Genomic DNA, 22,910 nt, shown 5'->3' with positions numbered 1-22,910 from the left:
AATAATGCAGTGCAAATGGAGGGACCGCAAGCCACTGGGACATGAAATGAATGCCCTCAGTAAGCAAAGCAAGTGTCTACTGCGTGAATGGGAAAGACTTCATATCGATGACGATGGCCTTCTCCACAGGAGAACATCAAACAAAACACAGCTTGTATTACCTGAGAAGTATAAGGCCACTGTACTGAAAGAGTTGCATGATGACATGGGCCACCAAGGCATTGATCGAACAACATCACTGATCAGAGACAGATTCTTTTGGCCCTACATGCAAAAGGAAATTGAACATTATGTGACTAGAGCTTGCACATGCCTGAAACAAAAGAGACCATGCAGAGAAACACGGGCACCTCTTACCAATATTGTCACCACGCAGCCGTTTGAACTTGTGTCGATAGACTTCCTCCACTTGGACAAATGTAACGGCGGTTACGAATATATATTGGTGATTATTGATCACTTTACTCGTTTTGCACAGGCTTATGCCACCACCAACAAGTCTGCCAAAACAGTTGCTGATCGAATATTCAACGACTATGCCCTGAAGTTTGGGATGCCGGCACGTATCCACCATGACCAAGGTGGAGAATTTGAGAATCAGCTCTTTGCCCAGCTGAAAAAGAACTGTGGTGTAGCAGGATCGCGAACGACACCCTATCACCCACAGGGAAACGGGCAAGTCGAACGCTTTAATCGAACATTGCTGCAAATGCTAAAGACACTTACCGATAAGCAGAAGACAAACTGGAAAGAATCCCTGAACAAGTTAATCTATGCATACAACTGCACACGATGCGAGGTCACAGGTTTCTCCCCATTTTACCTCCTATTCGGAAGGTCCCCAAGGTTACCCATTGACCTCCTGTTTGGCCTTACCTCTGAGACAGGGACAGCGGATCATCGGACGTACATGGAAAAATGGAAAAGAGAAATGCAGGAAGCATATGAAATCGTGCAAGAGAATGCTAAGACGTCAACAGACAGAAGTAAAAGACACTATGATGCAAAAGTAAGAAGTTCAATGTTGCATCCCGGTGACCGTGTCTTGGTCAGAAACCTGACACCAAGAGGAGGCACTGGAAAGCTTCGCAATCATTGGGAAGAGCACATCCATGTTGTAATTCGGCAGGTTGCAAAAGACATCCCAGTCTACGAAGTCAAGCCTGAGCAGGGAAAAGGAAGAGTGAGAATTTTGCATCGCAACTTGTTGCTACCATGTGATCACTTACCGTTGGAAGTCCAGCCAGAAGCAGCACCTAAGAAAAAGGAAAGAAAGACACAAACAGTTGCAGGAAACACAAGCCAGGAAGAGGAATGTGATGAAGGTGAATGGGGGTTTTATTATGAGCCAGTCGTGCCGTCTCAAGTGCCCAATGGAGAAAGAGTGACTGAGCATGTTGACAGTGACACTCAGGAGGATGGTGACCAAGACAGTGTTGATGAGCCAATGGTTGGAGAAAGGCCTGTGATAAACACAGATGATTCTGAGACACAGGATGACTATGTGCTGATGGAAGAGGAAGATCAGATCAATGATGTACAACCAGGTGAACAAGCCCAGTATGAAAATCCTGTATCCCCAGGTCCAAGTTCAAGCGAAGATGAGGGGGAACATGTGCATAACAGGCCAAGGAGAGAAATACATGCTCCTAGAATCTTTACGTATGACCAACTCGGTACCCCAGCATGTTATAGCACAGCAAATGCCAATGAAGTGTTTTATCAGTATCAACCTCAATATAGAGCAGTTCAAGCCATGGGAATATGGCCTAACCCATTCCAGATGTACCAACCCTTCTTTATGCAGCGATACTAGAATAGGTTTTGGACTGTTTGATACACATATCAGGTTGTGAATTTGACCATAAATGTGATGTCGGGACGACATCTAATGTTGCAGGGGAGTGTGTGATAGAGTGATATAATGGTGATCCGTTGACATGACAATTCATTTAATAAATAGGTCACAGTTCATAATGGTTCATAAATATACATTTAAAAACGTTTGGTGACAGTAAATGAATGTAAACAAGTGAACAAGTTAAAAGGTGAACAGAAATAAAAAGAGATCTGTGGATCTGTCATCTACTAGTCTCAACTAGTGCAGACTCATGGTGTTGGTTATCGATTGGTCTTGCCTGCAGGGGGAGACATAGACTGCACGCGGGCATGTTGCTTCATTCTACTGACTGCTGACAGAGAAGCAACACTGTGTCTAGCGTCATTTCTAAACATCTCCCCTTTTCAGGGTACATCAGGAGCAGGATGTTGTGTTGTTGAAAACGAGTGCTTCCAAACTCTGACACTTGGAAAAATAAAAACCTGCACAGAAAGTCTTGACAGAAAGTAGCTCATAACATGCCTATGGTGGATTTTTATGAAACAAAAACTTTGCAGATAGAAAGAGGAAAATTCAAGCTTTTCAGTACAGCCGCAATGTTGGTGAGTTAACTTTGTTTAATACAATCAGATAAGACTTTTCTGTTTGGATGTATGGGCTGTCAATGGCAGGAAATTAGTTTTTTGCCACTCAGTAGGCGTTCCCACATAACTTCCAGCAACAGTGATGTCACGCGCATACCCTCTATAAATGAAATTACATTTGTTTCACACCAGTCTGTCCACAGTAAACACTGGGGCGATGTTCCCACTATAAACAGTGTGGAAAGTGTTCCACAGCCAGTTACATCACCTGAACAGAAGTGGTTCCGCCCGCACCTGCTTGCCATATGAGAAAATAAGCTGCACTATGAAATCCTCAGTGTTCATATATATTTGTGATTTTATTTGCGACCATACCATGAGAAATGTCGCAGCTTGTCCGTCCGTACAGGAAGTGATGTCACTTGACATCACCTCATCAAAGAACAAACCCTGGATATCCATACTGTGTCATGTAAAAGTCCATATATGGGTATCCCTTTCATGCCCATACATGACGATCCCTGATGTCATCGATATATACAGTATCACTGGCCAGATGGCAAAGGCATGGCCCATATCTGTGTGGCTGGTTCAGATAGGGATCTCCATGTATGGGCATAAAATATATTGTATGTATTAATAAAGGATACAATAAAAATGATAAAATAAAATCGATATATGGTCATTCCCAGAAACAAATCCCTTTTATGTCCATATATGGAGATTTCTGATGTCATTAATCCCAGGCCCTAACTGTCCCAAGAGCCTGCTTTACTCTGATTTACACCCTACCTTCCCCGGAAACGTTAATATTAAGTCCATATATGTATATGGATATATATTAATAAAGGATAATAAAATAAACTAGAAAGTGCAATTCTGGGAAATTGCAAGTGTGGTTGCCGTGACTCAAGTCACACTTCTCTAATAAATTAGTAGCCATGTATGGAGATCTCTGTGTCAGTCCTTGTCCCTTTTATGCCCATATATGGAGATCCTCATCAATATTAAGCCTATATCTTGGAATGCCTATATATGGACATACTGGTTGTGTCGGCATTTTCCCATTTGGGAAAATGCCCATTTGGGCCTGATAATATTTACATCAAATATCTAAATATTGAATCAAGCAAATTCAAAACTGTTCAGGGTGTTCCCAAAAGCCTGATTAGACGATAAAATGACTAAAAGTTTTTTTGAAAGTGAAATATCCCTTTAAGCACAACTGGTCAGTGCAAGAAAAAACATAGAAGGGTGACACAGCAAGAAGCACACGAAAGTGCGTCTCCCACTCTTACGGTAAGTGGGAGACTTGATAGACCTGACTTGATAGTTGGGGGTGGTGAGCTATCCCTTTAAAGTGTTTTCAAGGACTGTGTCTCAGACAAGGCAGTCTCTTGAAGGGAGCTCCCTGGGTTTGTGGAAGTGTTGGCCTCAGGCAGCTCTTCATCGAAGGCTTTCTCCACCACCCTTAGGATAGGCCTGCGGAAAACATCCTTGAAATCCTGACCCATGAACACGTACAGCAGCGGGTTCAGGCAGCTGTTGAGAAGTGCCAGAGAGGAGGTTAGGGCGATCCCGTAGTAGACCACCTGAAACAATGTTTCACTGAACTCTGAATTCACCAGGACATTCACAAAATGAATCAGATGTATGACGTGAAAGGGAGCCCAGCACAGGAAGAATGAGGCGACGACAGCTGCCATGATTTTTAAGGGACGTCCTGACTGCAGCGCCAGCGAGCGATTATGCCTGAGATGGTAGACGACGACGGAATAGCAGGAGACGATCACAGTCAAAGGGACCACGAATCCCATGAGGAAACGAGTGAAGATCATGGCCCCATGTCCAAGTTCCCACAACTGATACTCTTCAGTTGTGCCATTAAAGCGTGGAAAGATGTCCCAGCACCAGATGTCATCATCTCCGTTGGAGTTCTCTATGTCCCTATAACTCATGTAAGGGGAGCTGACAGCAAAGGCCAGCACCCAGACACCCAGACTCACCCAAGACGCCTTTCTGACACTGCGATGGTTCCGGACCCACACTGGACATGCCACACATACACATCTGTCAACACTGATGACCACCAGGATGTAGATGCTGGTATGCATGTTCAGGTAGAAAACCATAGCGTCCAGTTTGCACATGAATTGGCCAAAAGGCCAGTGGAAGTCCAGAGCTGTTTCTGTGAGGGTAATGGGCAGGATCGCAGTAACGAGGAAGTCGGCCACAGCGAGGTTGAGGTACCAAACGGTGCTGACGGTTTTCTTCATTTTGAAGCCCGTCACCCAGATGACGACGCCGTTGCCCAACACGCCGAGCACAAAGACCAGGCTGTAAAGGAGGTACATGATCTTGAGGGATGTTGCAACATCCATCCTCCCAAAACCTAAAATAACAAAACAATAAAGGTACATGCTTTGTTTTAACTGGCCATGTATTATTAGTATAATGATGAACATATTTGTTCTTTGTAAAATAAAGCATAGATTTTTCAAAGTGTTTCTTTGTTTTGTGTAAAGCACCATGGGTTGCATTATAAAAGGTGCTATCTCTGTTGATACACAGCTGTTTGTCTAGCGCCTGATTCATACTTTTTTCTCTTCGTTGGGTTCCAAAACCAGGGGGCCTTTTGGGTCATCAAGGGATGGCAATTGCCAATATATATGTATGCGATAAGGTCTTGCTGCGCGGTCATTATGGCTTATATGGACACGACGGGGTGATAATTCCCCGAGGCGGAGCCGAGGGGAATTATCAGCCCGAAGTGTCCATATAAGCCATAATGACCAAGCAGCAAGACCTTATAGCACTTTATTACCCGGCTAATACATAAAATTAATAATTTGACTCAAAACTAAAAACAAAACAAAATATTTCCTTGTTTACAGACGGCTGAAAGTGCGTCCCCCCGAGCGCAACACGGTGCTGGTCAAATAGAATCCATTTTCTGTTGCTACGTCGTCTATTTCTTGCCTCAAATGGTTTTTAGAACATTTTTCAGAGCAACGTTTGGTTGTAAATGACGCTGTGTGTGTGTTTGTTTACATGGCTGCCACGTTGGATACGGCACTAAATCCACGCAGTGCATCCTGACTGCAGCAGCTGTCAGGCTGCAAAGTGGTGGCGCCCCCAGTGGAGGACCCCCTGCCACTGCAGCGCACATAAAATGCCGTAACTCGGGCTAGGAGCGTCCGGGAAAGCCGGGGCCGGTACCTATTTGTCCGCCAAGGCAACGCGGAGACCCCACCCCTCATTTCTCACATGGCCCTATTCTAGCGCCACCTTCAGGCCGATTTTTAAAACACATTTTTGGACACTGCTCCTAGTTTTTGCCCTAAAATCACGAATATCACTACACAGCATGTCTACACTCATGTCATCAACATGGATCAGGAAGATTTTGGAAAAACAAATTTTAGCCCTATTTGTGGAGATAAGCCACCTACGGTCGCTTATCTCCCGATTAGGGAGTCTTACTGGTATTTATCCTTGGTTATGGTTAGGGTTTGTTTAGTTGCTTTGTATTAATTTATGTTGATTCCTGTAGGATTGGGGAGCAGTAATTGATTGATGGCCAATCAAGCAGATTGGCGTGCACCTGGGCCCGGTGTACACGCCCATAAAAGCCTGCTTTCCCAGTCCTCTCCCAGTTCTGTTCGGTTCACTCTTTAGCTCCTCTCCCACTATGCCCCTTCCTTTTAATTTCTGTTAACACATGCAACACTCACCCATCCACACTCACATGCATTGACCATGTTTGAAATTTGCATTGAACATGTGGCAACTGGGGTGGCATTTCATTAACTTAATGGCAAGATGGCTGCCGTGTGATGGTCAATTACACTACTGACTTTACTGTTTTCCACACCTCACCTTTACTTTTGGTATGTTTGTTTAATCCTTGATAAATTATATTTTCTTTGTAAAACTGCATCCCCACTTGTTTTTTGTTGTGTACACTGGCACCCTTAGGCCAGGTTCATGATTTATAGAAAGCAATGCTATTTAACACTTATTTTTAACAAGATATCTTCATCACCTTACAATGGTAGTTGTAGTTGGTGTAACAAGACACCTGTTCAGAGTGAATCAAGTTACTTGACCTGTTGTTTGAAAGGCTACTCTGTGTATTGTGGACCGCGTCCACTCGATCAGTGACAGTCTGAGGACTTGTAGATGCGGCTGCAATATGAATTCTTTGTATGCTTTCATCCCACTGTTGCTGGCATTACCTGTGGGAACAGGAGGACAGGACCCTCAATGCCCTTCACAGAGCACCTAGACTAGAGCAACAACAACTGGTCACCCTGACGATGTCCAGGGAATCATCATCTTCTGACTGAGCATCAGGACGACGTGCTGGGTGGGCTTCGGCTTCAGTCCAAATGGAGGCATGTCAAGGTCGGACATTGTCATTGGAGGGATCGGTCCCGATTGGAAAATCATTTTCAGTAAGTCATCACTAAATCTTATGGTTTTCTCCGCCATGACTGTATGAATGGGTGAATGTTATGAAGTTATTGTAAAGCGTCTAGCGACAAAGGCGCTATATAAATGGACCATTTACCTTTTAAACAGATTCCTCTTCAATTCTTGTCCATTAGGATCGTCATGCCACAGGCAATTCCCTCCCACTGGTGGACGAGCAACAGAGCTACACTCTCCTTTCTCTGAGAGAGGATGATGGTCAGACAATCATGACCTTTCAGAGGTCGATTCAATCTTGTGACAGGGAGGACTTCCACATCACCGTAAGACATTAAATTACCTGCCACTACTACCGTCTAGGCGTCTACTGAGATTAACAACATAGAATTTTAGACCAGCTGGGTTCTAGTTGCGATTGACCAGGGTACATGCTCCAACTACTTTGTTTTGCTATTATGAAAGGTACCTATTGTATCTTTTCTTGCATTGTCAGTGTGGAAAGCTTGAATAACTAGGTTGGTTAACTTGTTAGTGGGGGTGTGTTGTAGAGGCGTAAACTATTGTTCACACCTCTAGAACATTCCAGGATATCTCTTATGACAATTCTAATTCTGTTATACGATATGCCTTTTGTTTTGAGTTCTGAAATTATGTTGTTTGATATTTAGTTTGTTTAGATAAAGGGATATTTCACTTTCAAACATGTTTGGGGTAATTTTAATGTCTACTTCGGCTTTTGTGATCACCCCAGATAGTTCTTAATTACCCACATAACCATTTGCACATCGGCGTGTGCGTAATGGTTGCTGAAACTTGCATTACTTTGAGAACACATTTCCTTCACAATAACAAACAAAGGATGACTGCTTTTGTGCCTGATCTACAAAAATATGTAGGCTACTTCATAATCTTTCCAAAACGTGGCTCAGCTGAACATGTAATACATTAGGCTACTCACTAGTTCTGTGGTTACAGGCAGTGGATGCTGTGCTCTGTCCCAGCTTTTTGGCAAAGTTGACATACCGGTATTTGTTCCTCGTAGTCATAGATATTTTTAAGGTAACGTTTTAACGTGTCCAGCTGTCCACATGATTAACACTGTGTTTCATCTGGATGCGACAGACCAGTGTTGGATCCATGTTGTTGTTTGCATCTTAAAATGAGCGTGCATCGTTGTTATTATTACTAGTGGTTGAACCAAGCCAACTTTAATCAAAAGTGCCCTCTCGTTTGAAAGGGTCTGTAACGTATTCTATCTAATAATACAACTTCTTTTTGACAGTCCATGCATGTACAGTACATACAACCCGCGCGCCTCATACTCAAGCTGACCGACATGACGTGCGACAAATGACGTGCAACTAACCATGCAGCAACAACAACTGTCTTTTCCGGTCTTACCTTCACAATAACATGTCTCACGTTTACCTCCCAATGCAGCTTATTTTACGCAGGTTATTATTATTAACAGAAAATAGGTGTAACTTAATGGCGTGTGTGTTTATGCAACTTTGCTTGCGTCCAGATTCAGGATGAGGGTGGGGGGGGAGAGAGAGAGGCTTTTGCGTTTCTTTTCTTCACCATAGTAAAAGGGCACTTTTTCTCTGTCGGCCAAAAGGGAAGGTGCTCAAGCACCCTTCGATGTCTATGTCTGCACGTGCCTGCTCACGGACCCGAAAAAGCACCAGAAATGTTACACTGTGTACAAAGTCACTGCAAGGGTAACACTGAAGCTTCTGCTACTCACATGGAGGCTTATGGGCAGACGTTAGCATAGTTGGCTTGGTAAAACGCTAAGGAATGGAGACCCCAAGTAGACAACCCTATTGTTAACAGGCGAAAACAATGGGGTGCTCAGCGACAGGTTCTTTTACTGCAGGGCTTCTCAAACCTTCATTTCAGCCAGATATGTTTGTCCCCTACGTCGGCGTTGTATCCCGGTGCGTACTTCTTTCCAGGGAGCGATCTGAAGGCATAGTAGGTCTGGTCGAACTCGTGGCCCCCGATGGTGAATTCTGGCAGGAACTTTGGTATGCAGACGAGGTTCGACACCTTCTGCTTGTCTTCCACCAGCATCCTCATGTGGTGGTAGGTGACGTCGTCCTGCTCCAGCCACGGTCCTTTGTCAAACTTTAGATATTCAATGTCTTCTGCCACCTTGTCGACGTCTCGCGCTTGTGTCGCGTCGTAAGTCAGCACTTCTGCATTTTCGCCGATTCGGGGCAGGAAGGACTTCTTGTAGGCGTCCTCGATGCTCTTCAGATACGCCAGAGGCACGTTCTGAAGATAAGCCTTTCCACTTTGTCGCAGATTCTTTTGCACCTCTTCGGCCGGCACGTCCACGTAGATGACTGCGTGCGGGGGCAGGAACTCACAGATGCTGATGCCCTTGATCTCGTCGTAGTGCTCCACACACTGCTTCCTGACGTAACCCTGTTTGTGCATGGCCTCCAGAAAGACCACGTCGCTGAAGGGAGACCGCTCCAAGATCACTCCTTGGCCAGTGGCGAGCAGATGTTCGATGGCGTCCGAGTACTGTAGCAGTCTCATGATGTACATCCAGAGCTGCAGCCTGTAGGAGTTCCCGTCGGCGGCCTTGGGGTCTGTGTAGAACCTCTCCAAACTGCACATCCCGTTGAACCTTTCGGAGAGGGGAGCTTTCTCTCCGGTCATCTTGTCTAAGTAGAACGTGTCGGCCTCGGGCATATAGAGCATCCCCAGCTTGTCTGCCAGCCTTTGAGCCAGCGCTCCTTTCCCAGAGGCCAGGTTGCCGTCGACAGAGATGATTTTGCTGAACTCATTGAATCTTGGCGTCGTCCTTTCACCCAGGACATAGGCCCACCAGCCATACTGCAGACTCCGTACGGAGCCTGTGTGAATACCAGCATTCTGTAGTGTTGCCGTCCCCGCTTTGAAAGCGGCTGTTCCCCCGGACGGGACGAGCAGTCGGCCCAAACTCAAGGCCATGTTGTTGTTTGACTGTCCTCCAAACGTTGTCCAGGAGCCTAATCAAACCCCTTCCAAATAGGGATCTCGGACTGATGTCACAATATTGACACGGTGCAACGCATGTTGCTGTGACATCATATTGACTTCCAAATATGGAGTTATTTTCCACTGACTTTAGGTATACATCACCAGTAAGACGTCTTGGCCATATGGATTCTGTCGTCTGACATCATACCTACAATCCTTTTTATGCCCATATATGGAGATCCCTTTCATGCCCATATATTGAGATCCCTGCTTTGAGTATCTGACATCACTGTGATGTCACAGTGATGTGTCAGGGGAACCACAGTGTCAGGCGTTACAGACAGACCGACAGACAGAGATACGGTCAAGCTGTGACGGTTCACATACTATACTGCGACCTGCAGTCGCAATTAAACTTTTAGGAAATGTCAAATATTTCAAAAAGTGTAAAACTAAAATCACACCCAGTGTGAAGTGAGCGGTGCTATTTATGAGTTGATGACATTAAGCGTCCCGCAAAGGTTCACCCTTAAACAGGTGATCTCCCCCTCGCCGCTTTTTGGGGCCTTTGATTGGCTAGGGGCATAAACAGAGACAGACAGAGATTTGGCTAATTTATAGATAGCAGATAGATGGATTGTTGTTATGAAATGTTATTTCCTACTCCATACATATAGGACTCATTTCAGGACCAAGCGCTTAGAAATGAGATGCAAGTAAGTCAGGGCTAGTAACAGGGGAGAGGAAGTCCCTCCTTTGGCCCGAGATCGAGACGTCAGGCAGAAGGCCTTAGGCTCCTTTACTCCTACGTAGCCAGAACGTTGCTTGTATGCCATTCGTTGTATTATCTTCACTGGTCCTTATACCTTACCCGTATATTTATGGTCTGGTTGGCTTAAATGCTCATGTGAAGCTTGACCAACCCTCAAGCTTAAACCGCACCAAATGTAGAGGATAAGTACCTGACAGACAGACGGACAGACATTCGGTCGATTAATAGTTGTGGGCTCGCTGAAGGCGAGACCAGTATGTTATACAGTACCAAAACTTTATATGTCAAGTTTATTCTCCTCAAAAAAATGACCGGCAGTACAAAGGCAGGGCCCTTAGCCAATGAAGAGCAGCGTTCTTGGTGACATCACCACCAACAAGTGCGACCTGATATAAATAACGACAAGTGGACTTGAAAGAATTTTAAATAGCCAGTGCTCTGAGATCACAGAAACAGATTCTGGTTCCGATTGGTCAAACAGACATGACGTCAGAGTCCACGTCACACATTCTATTTGAGCGTCCGCTGTGTGTACATATAGCAGGCGCTGATGAACCGAGGAATACTTTGAAAGGGGAACCGGTGACCGAAGCCATCATGACTGCGAGGATTGAAGTGCACGTTCTCTACATGTGGCCAGACCCAAATGACCCGGCCCAAGAAGTAGTTGGTGACTTTTACAGGATGGCCCATGATACCTTCCCGTGTTTCGACCTCGGCGAGCCCAACTACAACCCGCTGGAACTTCTGATGAAAGCGTGCAAAGACAAATTTGGTCAGGAAATGGTGCCAGACGAACATAAGAAGCGCTGCCCCGACCAGATTTTGTATTATGACGATCGGACGCCCGACGGGAATCTGGAGATTCTGTGGACCATTCCCAGGGATGGCCTGAACCGGCCCAATCCCTGGGAGAACTACCCTTGTCCACACGATCCGAACCAAGCGCAGCGGATCTGGCCTTTCCTTAATCTCCTGAAAGTTCAGTTCCCAACTGATCCTGATGGACAAAGGGCACTCCTGATCGTACGCTTCAGATGGCGAAAGTAGATGAAGTGAAAAATGCAATGCCCTCCAGTGAAATTGGGGGAAATTGCATTGTTATGAAAGAATTGAACCTGTAGTTATTGTAATACATATAGGTGATTTCTCAGGCTTGTATTGTGAGATGCTAAAGCTGCTATCCGTAAGTTTCATGGACCTCAAGCTAGTGAAGATAGCTGATCTACAATCGGAGCTTGTAGAACATTTTTACTGGCCTTTTTTTAATAGAATTTATTTTATTTTTTATTTATTTTTATTTATGAAATGATCTAGAAATTATTTTTTATTTATTTATGAAAATGTTAGATATTATTTTTTTTCTCCTTTTTTATTTTTATTTACTTTTGGTAGCTTAGCTGGTTCCAGTCCCTGAGTGTCAGGCTAATCTGACCCAGTGAAATGCTGGTAATAGACCCACATTCCACTGAGTGCACCTTTCCAGTTTATCTACCTTTGTATTATTATTTAAGTCTAGAAGAGGGTCTGTGTGTGTCTGCTTGGTTGGGATAATAAACACATGGCTTGAGTGATCAGAATGCAAGCTGCACAAGAAATTGTGCACACAAGAACCATCCATGCAATTCTTTTGTCCCCACGTATTTCTTAAATATTTCAAATATATATATAAGAAATAGTCAGACCACAACATTTGTATTTTTTTTATTTTTAATAAATTTAACTTTCATTTTACAAGTGGCAGTTGGATATAGGAAAATATCCAATAGCATTGCTCTCTCTAGGTCGTCCTCAGGCGAGCCTTCCATCGTCGCTTCCAGTCATCCCAGTTACCTCCATACCTCCATACATCCTGCCAGCTCGTTGGTGCTTTGCGATCGTGTGTCATTCTTGAGTACATCCACATATGTTTGTGTGGGACGTCCTCGTGACCGGTGCCCATGTGTTGGCTCCCACAGCACCAGTTTACTGGCTGGCAGCTCTTGGTATCTTTGGCAGTGTCCTGCAAGTCTCATTCTCCTGGCTGTTATTTTATCGCTCACCCTTCCCATTCAGGCCGGGAACACATTTTAGTGTATGGGAGGGGCAGAGTTGGCTTCAACCAGGGGATTATAGATGGACAGAATGGACACACTTTTTTAGAGCGGCTTTCCCCCCTGTAGCCACAACTGTGAGGAAAAAAAAAGAAGTCATTGTGGGTAGGACAGATGTAGTTGCGTGGCTGATGATGTGACATCGGAGACGAAAAGGCACATGGGGCTCAGTGAAGGGCTGCAACAATCAATTATTTCCGATTATTACTTTATTATTGAATAATCGAGAAGCAGTGCCTTTTAAAGAATATCGTATTATTGAGCTCTTGGAAGGAGCTAAGCTCTGAAGCGTGGCATCTAGCACAAAGCACTCAGTTTGTTGTACAATGTCCCCACACACACATAGTCCCTGTCCATTCAGTTGGAGTTCACCTCAGCAATCCATCTCCTTGGTTTAACACCCACTTTAACCCTACGTTGACCGGGGTCCCCATGGGTTTATGCTTTTTTGCAGATTGTTCACCTATTGTGACGAGAAATGTGGAAAAAAAGAGAAAGAGGAGCACTCATCAGTGTGTCGTTCAAAAAATACTTGTGCCTCGCGTGCACGGTTCTGGCAACAAAGAACTTTTGAAAAAGGAAAGCAGGAAACCGCAGCACTCAGTGAGTGCTGGTTTCCTTTTTCAGAAAGGTGATGGACACTGGTCATTGCTCGGCTGATACAGAGCAATTCTATCTACAATAAATAAAGACAAGCATGTGACCCTTCTGATACCCATGAAGTCGCTATCTGCTTGCTTTCAAGATTACAGTGAGGGGGACTTTCACAGAGAGAGAGCGCTGAACTCTTCTCCCTGCTGAACAGGCGCCCTGACCAAGCCGCAGGAGTCGCCGGTGACGAGGCAGAGATCGCCCTCTCCTGCCGGCTGCGTCTGGCCGAGCGGGATGCACCGCGGAGAACTCAGGCCCAAGGCGGTGGGCGGTGAACTTTCCGCCGTGCCACCGGGAAGCACGAGATCTCCGTACGTGAGCTTGGCGTTGTCTCTGACGTCGTCAAACGTGCACGTCCTCACGATCTTGCCATTCTGGAAAACCGTTTGCAACAGGTCCGGGCCGTACTCCCCCAGGTCTCTGTCTCCATTTCCCTTCTCCAGCGTGACAAACTCTCCGCTCTGCATCCGGTGCAAGGACAGCCGGCCTTTCTTTGACCTCTTGTCGGGCTGAGCCACCGGGTCCTTGAACACGTTGACCCCCAGGCCATTGGTGACCACGTAGCTGCACTTGAACGCGCAGCTCAGCTGATCCCGAGACAGCTTCTGCAGCAGGGCTCCTCCCGAGCCGAACGCTACGTTCTCAATGGACCACCCGTGCTGCTTCATGCCTTCCACAATCTCCTGCAGGGTGTTAATGTCGATTCCATCTCCTTGTATGACTCTGATGTACGGAGGCAGAACCTTGTAACCTTTAGAGTTCTCGGTGGGAGGGAACTTCTTGCCCAGGATCTCCAAGACCTTCAGGACCGTGTCCAGAGGGTTTCCGGAGTCCGGTCGGATCACCAGCGGGGCGTCTGCGCCGCGGCTTTCCACCAGACTCCTCAGCTCCTCCCCCCAGATCTTCTCGCAGGCATTGTAGATGTCATAGCTGTCGCTGACGATAGAGACGGGAATGCTGGGGAACTGCTTCATGATGTGCTCGTAGGCGTCTTTCTCGTGATCCTTGCCCCACGCCGTGATGGTGCTGTGCTCTGCGGCGGGGATGGAAAACCCGGGCATAGGATCTTTGGTTCCGTAGTATTTTTTAATGAGGCTGATGGCGGCTATCGTGTCTGTCCCCTTAAAGTTGACCAGGTGGGCAGACGCTCCTATGCCGGCGGTCTCCTGCGAGGACACTCCCCTGTAGCCAAAGTCGTGCAGCTTGTGCTCCAGACCCTCCAGGTTCCCGGATGTCTCCAGCAGATACTTGGCCACAATCTTCTTCTGCTCCCTGGAGTTGGTGGCCACGGTGATGGGGTACCAGATCTGCACCAGGATGGTCTCCACCCAGTTGGTGAGCCAGTAGCACTCTGGATCCGTGTTCTCCACCGTGAACAGCACGTTGCCTCGAGGAATCACGCTGCCTTCGGGGACGGCCTTGATCTCTATGGGCAGGTGGCCGTTGTGCTTCTCCAGGATGTAGTTCCAGCCTTTCTCGTTGAAAACGTCGTCCTGAAAGTGCTCTCTGTACACTTCCTTGGCTTCCTGGATCTTCTCCTGAGTCACGACCTTCCCCTTGAGATACTTGTGGAGAATGTACTGTAGTCCATAGAAGACGGATTCGTCGTACTTGACCTTTCTGTTCTTGGCGGGGTCTGTCCACTTCTCGCGGCACTCAAAGTAGGAGTACACCTTACTGGTGTGGGGAGGGTACTGCTTGTAATGCGTCACCTTGTAAGAATCGGTAGCCATCAGTATGCTGAAGTCTACGTCTGTGTGCTCCAACCTTGCCGTTTCCATTATTCAGGCGCAACAGCTGTTCAGTATTATCTTCAACTACTACTGTTTTCCTTTCTCGACAAGATCCAGAAAGAAAGATCAATTCCCAACAGCTTATGTAGGCTGGGCAGCACTCTGGTCTGACCAGTGATGTCACTCAAACCACAAACGGTTGCCATGCAACCGTTTGTTGCCATGCATGCTTAACAAAGCCGATTTGCGCATGCCCTTTGTTGACTATGCAAAGTTGAAGTTGCCTGTCTGTGTGCCTGGATTATGCCCAAATATGGGCATTCGTAATGTCACAGTGCTGATGTCATAGGCAGCTGATGTCATAGACTGGCCTTGAAATACCAGTATAAAAGGAGACAGACACAATACTTCTCACATTACCCAGTGAAGACTGACTACACAGAACGACTATAGCGACAGAACCATTTAGAAAGATGCAGATCTTCGTTCGTGCCCAGACTACCCACACCCTGGAGGTGACCGGGGAGGAGACCGTCAGAGACATCAAGACCCGCGTCCTGGCCTTGGAGGGCCTCGCGGTGGAGGAGCAGGTGCTCTCGCTGGCCGGCCGCCCGCTGGAGAATGACCGCCGCCTGGCCTCCTGCGGCGTCTCAGAGCTCCGCACCCTGGAGGTGAGCTGCCGGCTGCCGGGAGGCATGCCGGTCCATGGCTCCCTGGCCCGCGCCGGCAAGGTGAGGGCGCAGACGCCCCAGGTGGACAAGCAGGAGCACAAGAAGAAGAAGACCGGCCGTGCCAAGTGCCGCCTCCAGTACAACAAGCGCTTTGTGAACGTGGTGCCCGCGCCCTTCGGCCAGAGGAGGGGACCTAATTCCAACTCATGCCCCCCTAGTAAATAAGTACAACTGGGGGAGGGTGATATTCGTCGCTGTACGATGTACTCCTACAGGCTGGGGCGGTAGGACGAAGGCTCTACCTAGTTCCTTGCATGGGGCTCCCTGCATGGGGGAGTATAAAAGGAAGGCCTCCTGCCCAGCTCACTCTCTCTCTCTCTCTCTCTCTCTCTTCCCAGGAGCAGGTCATTCCCAGGGAGCCACCTGGCCTGTTTGGAGCCTAAGCCTTTTGTTCAGTTCTCCTTTTACACATCTTGTTACAACACGCACACAGCACACTACACACATGCACACACTGCAGACACCACTGACTACTGGCTTGCTCACACCTCACATGCCTTTATGTTTGATCATTGCTTTATTTCATTTAATTTAAGTAATAAATAATAATTTAAACGTTTTTGACTTGTGTGGACTCCCTCTTTTGTGATGCATTATTCCTGGTGCATGACATGACTCACTGGCAGGTGGGTCAGTAGGATACGAGCAGTGATGGCACAGAAATTGTGAAGTGAGCCGTGATATTTGAGTTAATTTCATTAAGCATCCCGCAAAGCTTGGCCAATGTAACCCTGGGCATACAGACAGAGACCAATTGACCAATGACAGGCCGGACAGACATCGGCCAAACGGACAAAGCCAGATGTAGGAGCAGTTAGCATGGATCAAAGAGATTAAAAGAAAAAAAGGGGGGGGGGGGGGGGGCAGGGGCATGCCCATATGGGCATATACAGATATCCACACGGGCATATACAGATGACATAAAAAAAAATACAGATGACATCAGAAACAAAAAGGGAAAAGGACTTACAGATCCATGTATTGGCATAAAAAGGACAGGTACTGACAGACACATAAATCTACATATGTGGGCACTGGGCATAAAAGGACAAAGATAACAGAGACAGAAGAGACATGGACTGACATACAAAGATCTCCATAAATGGAATACCAATCGGATTGGCGGTGTGGTGCCATTGCGAACTCTAGATGTGATGAACTACTCGAGGGCAGGGCATGCCCATATTCGGTCATATATACAGATGACATCAAACACTAAAAGGGACAAGGACTTGCAGATAGATGGCCTACAGAAATATCCATGTATGGGCAAGGGACTGACAGTCACAGAGATCTCCATATATGGGCATAAAACATTTTGGCTGTCCATAGATGGAGATCCATGCTTATTTGTTTTATGTTAATTGTGGGCCTGTTTTGGAGAGAAATGCATTGTCTGACTTAGGATATTGTGATGACGAGTGCTGACGGGAGGTGCAGTAGTTGTGCAAAACAAAGATTCCCACAGCTTTACTAAGTGTTGTCTTTTAAATCCCTTTTAAAGACCCACCTCTATGTTCAAACCTTTTCTTGTTTTTTTCCTGACAGTTTTATTGCGACCGTAGGTCGCATTTAGTATGTGAACTGTCACAGCTTGACCGTATCTCTGTCTGTCTATAACGCCTCACACTGTGGTTCCCCTTACACATCACTGTGATGTCAGGGGAACCACTCTAACAGAAAGGGTTTGCCGCTCTGACATCACACTCTGACTTCACTGAGATCTCCATATATATGGGCATAAAATGGACGCAGATAGACATATCTCCATATATGGGCATAGAGATCTCCATATATGGGCATAAAATGGACGCAGAATCACAAAGATCTCCATATACGGGCATAAAAGGGACAAGACCAATACAGAGATCTCCATATATGGGCATGAAATAGACGCAGATAGACAGATATCTCCATATATGGGCATATATGGGCATAACATGGACGCAGAATCACAACATAAAATGGATGGACGCAGATAGATATCTCCATATATGGGCATATATAGAGATCTCCATATATGGGCATAAAATGGACGCAGAATCACAAAGATCTCCATATTTGCATTAAAGGGTGGGGCATTCATTCCCTATTTACATCGTTCCTGAGTAGGCCGGTCCCCGACTAGACACTCGGCCGCCCGACAGACAGATACAGAGATCTCCATATATGGGCATAAAATGGAAGCAGACAGACAGATAGAGATATCTCCATGTATGGGCATAAATGGACACAGGCAAACAGATGGTCAAAACAGGTCCTATGACAACAGGTATAATGGGGTTTGCATTAAAGGGCGGGGCATTCATTCCTTATTTACATAGTTCCCGAATTGGCCAGCCCCTGACTAGACGCTTGGCCGCCCTTTCTTCTAGTGAGAAACCTCGCCACACTGCCCACCCGCTTCGGCCCGGGCGGCGGCGGCGGCGGCGTGCTCCCCCCCCCTGGGCCTGGGCCAGGGCAGGCTGAGGCTGCTCTGCGGCCTGCCCCCTCCGCCCCATATCTTCGTCGGCAGGACGTCGGCCTAGCGGGGCCCTCCCCGTGGGGCCGGCAGGGGCGGTGGTGCAGGGACGTCCCCTTCCGCTCCGCAAGGACAGTCATACAGAGGTTTGAGGAGATGGATCCTCCTGCTCCACGCTGGACTCTCTTCCGGACCAAGACAGGCATGGCCAGGGACGTGCAGAGAATGTTAGAGAGGCAGGGGCTGACATTTCTAAAAGGGCCTTTTGGTGAAAATATTGAAAACAGCAGACCTCCAAGCTCACAAGACGTCTGCATTTGTGTGCGTCCATTCCTCATACATGGCTCCGTGTAGGCTACTGTTTGAGATTCGTTCAATGCAAACTTGTTTCTCTACTGCAGCGCTGTATTTTCTAACTGAATTAAATGAAACTAGAAAATAAAATATTAAGTAACAATGCAAATGTTTATCACCCTCTCCGTTGTTGTTTTTCCACCATTAGATCTGCTGAGATCCGTTCTTTCTAAATTGCCTCTAGAGGCACGTGCGCGCACGCGTGCATGTGACATCAATAAATGACCATCCGCCCTGAAAAGAAAATCCCAAAGCACTCTTTCCACCAGTGGGGGTCATTGATTTGACTCCAGTGGGCCGGTTGGCGGACAGTAAGGGTCCGCGCGCGAGTGTGTGTGTTTGTTCGCTGGCTCGCTGGCCTCGCTCATGTATCTTTGTCTTGAATGCGAGAGAGAGAGAGAGCGCGGTATAAAGCAGCGGGGGAGAGAGATGTCGGGAGGCATGAGTACAATGACAACAAGCCGTGTCTGTTGACAGAGAGACGCGGGGGACAGGTGGTGACATATATACGCTTATCCCCCCGGCCCTGCCTTTTTGACGGGGACAGTAGGCTGCCCTTTACCGACCCTTTTAAAAACCACAGGAGCCCCCGGGTACTTCAAAAGAGGAGTGCGGGGAGAGAGGCTAAGAGAAAGGGGACAGAAAGGGAAAACAGCATGCGTGCATTAACGACAGCAGGTGATGAGCTGGTGAAGGAGAAAGGCAAGAGGACAGAAGCTTTCGGCACTTTTCATACCAACAGACCAAATGCACTGTAGATACAATTGGCTCAAGTGAATCAGTATATATGATGTACTGTAGACTGTTTCCCAAACTGTGGGCCGGGACCCAATTGTGGGTCACAGACTGGAGTAAAAATTAAATTTTCTTTTTCTAGATTTAAAAGGATTTTCCCCTTCCCAAAAAAAATAATTATTTTAGATTATTTTGTAATACATTTTAAAACAAACAAAATATCTAAGAAATTCAATGATATTGAAAGATTTTTTTTTTTTCGAACAAATGCTCAACAGATAAATGATGAAGAATATATTAAACGTTTTTATTGCGAAAGCAAAATCTCATAACAAATCTCATATCTGTGAGATGCCAGTGAAGGTACAGCCATCACTGGCAAAGTAAAATATATTTAAGTGAAATATCTGCAATGAATTTAATAACAGGATGAAAATGAATTACACTAATGTGTTTATGCCAATATCCTCTGCTCCCACACATTTTAAAACAGCACTATGTCACTTTTGTCTTAATTAATAAAATGTAATTTTGTCCAATCTGTATGGTAGAGTATGTTAATACAATATACCTTATACAATCTGTATGGTAGAGTATGTTAATACAATATAACTTATACAATCTGTATGGTAGAGTATGTTAATACAATATAACTTATACAATCTGTATGGTAGAGTATGTTAATACAATATAACGTATACAATCTGTATGGTAGAGTATGTTAATACAATATAACTCATACAATCTGTATGGTAGAGTATGTTAATACAATATAACGTATACAATCTGTATGGTAGAGTATGTTAATACAATATAACGTATACAATCTGTATGGTAGAGTATGTTAATACAATATAACTCATACAATTCGGGTGGTTGTATTTTGTCTCCCTGCTCTTCTATTGAGACATTTCAATTTGTGTCAAAGGTCATGTCTCACCTAGACACAAGATCTGACACAAGATCAATTTATCCCCTGAGCAAGCAGGCCGGCTCTATTAGCTCAATGGTAAATAGTTCAGCACTTGTGCATTAAACCAGGTTCAAATCCGGGCTATAGGAGGAAATTTACATAGTGCAGCTTTAATGTTTTTAAATTCATTTTGAGTTTTGTCATACTTTATACAAATACGGTATGTGACCTTGATGTTAGCCTGATTTCAGACCCAGCTCTCTGAGAGTGGGCGGGTCTATGGGCTGGAAACCAGACAACGTGATTGTAGCACTTTGAGGTTTGTTTCAAATGTAAATACCATTCATTACTATTTCAAACAAATGATAAATGATGAAAAATATATATAACGTTATTGCAAAAGCAAAATCTCACAGTCTTCATTGGCAAAGTAAAATATATTTAAGTAATATAGCTGCATATCTATTAAAGTAAAATATCTCAATTTAAAAACAGGACGAAAATCAATGAAAATTGCACTAATTATGCCAATATCGTCTCTACTTTCTGCCACCGACCCATTTTAAAATGAGCAAAGAATTCTGCCTATATCTGACGTAAAACCTCAAGCTTGTTTCTATGTCAGCTCAACCGTCAAAAAGCCACAGCATGAAACTGCTATTAATGTCAGCGTCTGTGACAGACAAAGCCGGTTGCACCACAGTGGATTTGAACCGTGATGGTGGGCAGGGACTTTAACACTGCTCCACCCGAGTGCAACTTCTCCTTTCTAAGAGTTCTCTGTCTTATCGTCATGATCATTATTCTGTTCTGTCCATCTGGAGTAGTTCACACCCCAAACTACTCCTTTTTTACTCAAGGCATGGAGACTTGAGTTCAATAATATTTTTTGTATTTTATAAAAAGATATACGGTGTAAGAAAAATTATATTTAATATATACATTAAACTATGTATTTTGATTCACAGTCAGGACTGTGGACTGGAGAGGAATAGAGAGAGGTGAAAATAAAATAGCATAGAGTTTAAAATCTAGGGTAAGTGATATTCCTTTGTTAAAATAAGTGCTAAATAACTATATATTATGATAATAAGTAATCATAGAGTGTTTGTTCAGACAGTAACACGGGTCTCTGTCTCTTTAATAAACAGAACATATAGTTTATTAAAGAGCTGTAGAAATGAGAAATGAATAATATAGAGCTATTTAACACTGATACTGAACAAACACTCTATACTATAGAGTGTTTGTTCAGTGTCAGTGTTAATAGCTCTATATTGTGATAGTAATCATTGCTATAGCAATGATTACTATCACAATAAGAGCTATTAACACTGTACTGAACAAACACTCTATAGCAATGATTATTATCACAATATAGTTATTTAACACTCTTAGGCCTACTGAACAAACACTCTATAGCAGGGGTCTTCAACGTTTTCAGGCCAGGGACCCACAAACTGATGGGGATTTGGAGCAGGGACCCCCTACATCGTAGGGTGGGGGTGGGGCTACAACATATATTGTATATTTGTTGTATGTCAATACTATCATTCTGTCACTAACAATCTGTCAACTGCACAATAATCATGTATACAAGCTATTCAAAATAGACAGAATTATGTTTTTTATATATATTTAAAGACAAATTACATTTTTCTTTCTTTTCTTAAATAAAAATAAGAAATATATAAAAAAATCTTTTTTTTTCCTCCAACAATTTTGGGGACCCGCTGCAGTATCCCTGCGGACCCCCTAGGGGTCACGGACCCCCTGTTGAAGACTCCTGCGCTATAGTAATGATTACTATCACAATATAGAGCTATTTAACACGGTTACTGAACAAACACTCTATAGCAATGATTACTATCACAATATAGAGCTATTTAACACGGTTACTGAACAAACACTCTATAGCAATGATTACTATCACAATATGGGCTATTTAACACTGTTACTGAACACCAATCTATAGCAATGATTACTATCACATATAGTGCTTTAGGAGTTCGCCCAAAAGATTAGGTATTTTCTACCAATTACATTATTTGTTGTCATTAATGTGATGACTGAATGCTCACTAGAGACTCTGAGTCACTCAGACATTCATCAAATTATCGTCTCAGGAGTGAAGACAAAAACACAAACATCTCCATCAGTTCAAGGCTTCATGGGGAGTGGAATTGATAGAAAATATGTCATTCTTTTGGGTGAACTTCTCCTTTAACCTTTCAACAAAACAACATCACTGTTCCACCTTTAAAAGAAAAGAGTTACTGAGTTTCCATGACAACCATGTTGCAGTAAAGCGGGTCCTGTTTTGGAGGAGGGCGGGTCTTCGTCTTGTAGTAAATGTAGAATCCAACACACACCACCAGCAGGACGCACATTTCAGCCACTTTGATGTAGACATACACACCGTGATCTGAAAGACAGCACAACACTATACGTGTTATACAATTATCATTATTATATATTGATCTACATTTATTATTTGTACCAATCTTTTTGTCATTGTGTCAAGTTTGCTAATTATTTCCTCCCCACCACACATCTCTGTGTGTTGTCACTGATGTTGTATCCTACTGGTTCACCTGCCTGTGAAGAGCCCCCACTGGGAGGACATAGACTCG

The 22,910-nt window shown here is 44.9% G+C and overlaps 4 protein-coding genes across 4 annotated transcripts; 1 reads left to right on the top strand and 3 right to left on the bottom strand.

Annotated features, from left to right (window-relative positions):
• Positions 1 to 296: 296 nt before the first annotated feature.
• On the bottom strand, positions 297 to 4,805 carry LOC308290216 (formyl peptide receptor 2-like; the record flags this gene model as incomplete). The annotated part of the gene is made up of 4 exons (XM_080731991.1): positions 297 to 313; positions 1,230 to 1,256; positions 1,390 to 1,463; positions 3,799 to 4,805. 4 exons carry the CDS (start codon positions 4,803 to 4,805, stop codon positions 297 to 299), a joined length of 1,125 nt encoding a protein of 374 aa, XP_080588117.1.
• A 3,946-nt stretch (positions 4,806 to 8,751) lies between these two features.
• LOC308289659 (NADH dehydrogenase [ubiquinone] 1 alpha subcomplex subunit 10, mitochondrial-like) lies at positions 8,752 to 9,825 on the bottom strand (the record flags this gene model as incomplete). Its single annotated transcript, XM_080731404.1, has 1 exon — positions 8,752 to 9,825. The coding sequence occupies one exon, from the start codon at positions 9,823 to 9,825 to the stop codon at positions 8,752 to 8,754; it is 1,074 nt and encodes a 357-aa protein (XP_080587530.1).
• Positions 9,826 to 12,744: 2,919 nt separating this feature from the next.
• Positions 12,745 to 15,131, bottom strand: LOC308290215 (nicotinamide phosphoribosyltransferase-like; the record flags this gene model as incomplete). The annotated part of the gene is made up of 2 exons (XM_080731990.1): positions 12,745 to 12,774; positions 13,515 to 15,131. The coding sequence occupies 2 exons, from the start codon at positions 15,129 to 15,131 to the stop codon at positions 12,745 to 12,747; spliced, it is 1,647 nt and encodes a 548-aa protein (XP_080588116.1).
• Positions 15,132 to 15,556: 425 nt separating this feature from the next.
• Positions 15,557 to 18,802, top strand: LOC308290214 (ubiquitin-like FUBI-ribosomal protein eS30 fusion protein; the record flags this gene model as incomplete). Its single annotated transcript, XM_080731989.1, has 3 exons — positions 15,557 to 15,971; positions 18,190 to 18,502; positions 18,778 to 18,802. The coding sequence occupies 3 exons, from the start codon at positions 15,557 to 15,559 to the stop codon at positions 18,800 to 18,802; spliced, it is 753 nt and encodes a 250-aa protein (XP_080588115.1).
• Between the last annotated feature and the right edge of the window lie 4,108 nt (positions 18,803 to 22,910).

This window comes from Nannobrachium achirus (assembly GCF_963921795.1).
Source record: "Nannobrachium achirus genome assembly, chromosome: 8".
Classification (NCBI taxonomy): domain Eukaryota; kingdom Metazoa; phylum Chordata; class Actinopteri; order Myctophiformes; family Myctophidae; genus Nannobrachium; species Nannobrachium achirus.
The sequence above is the reverse complement of the archived record's forward strand: the minus strand, read 5'-3'. Positions and strand labels throughout refer to the sequence as shown.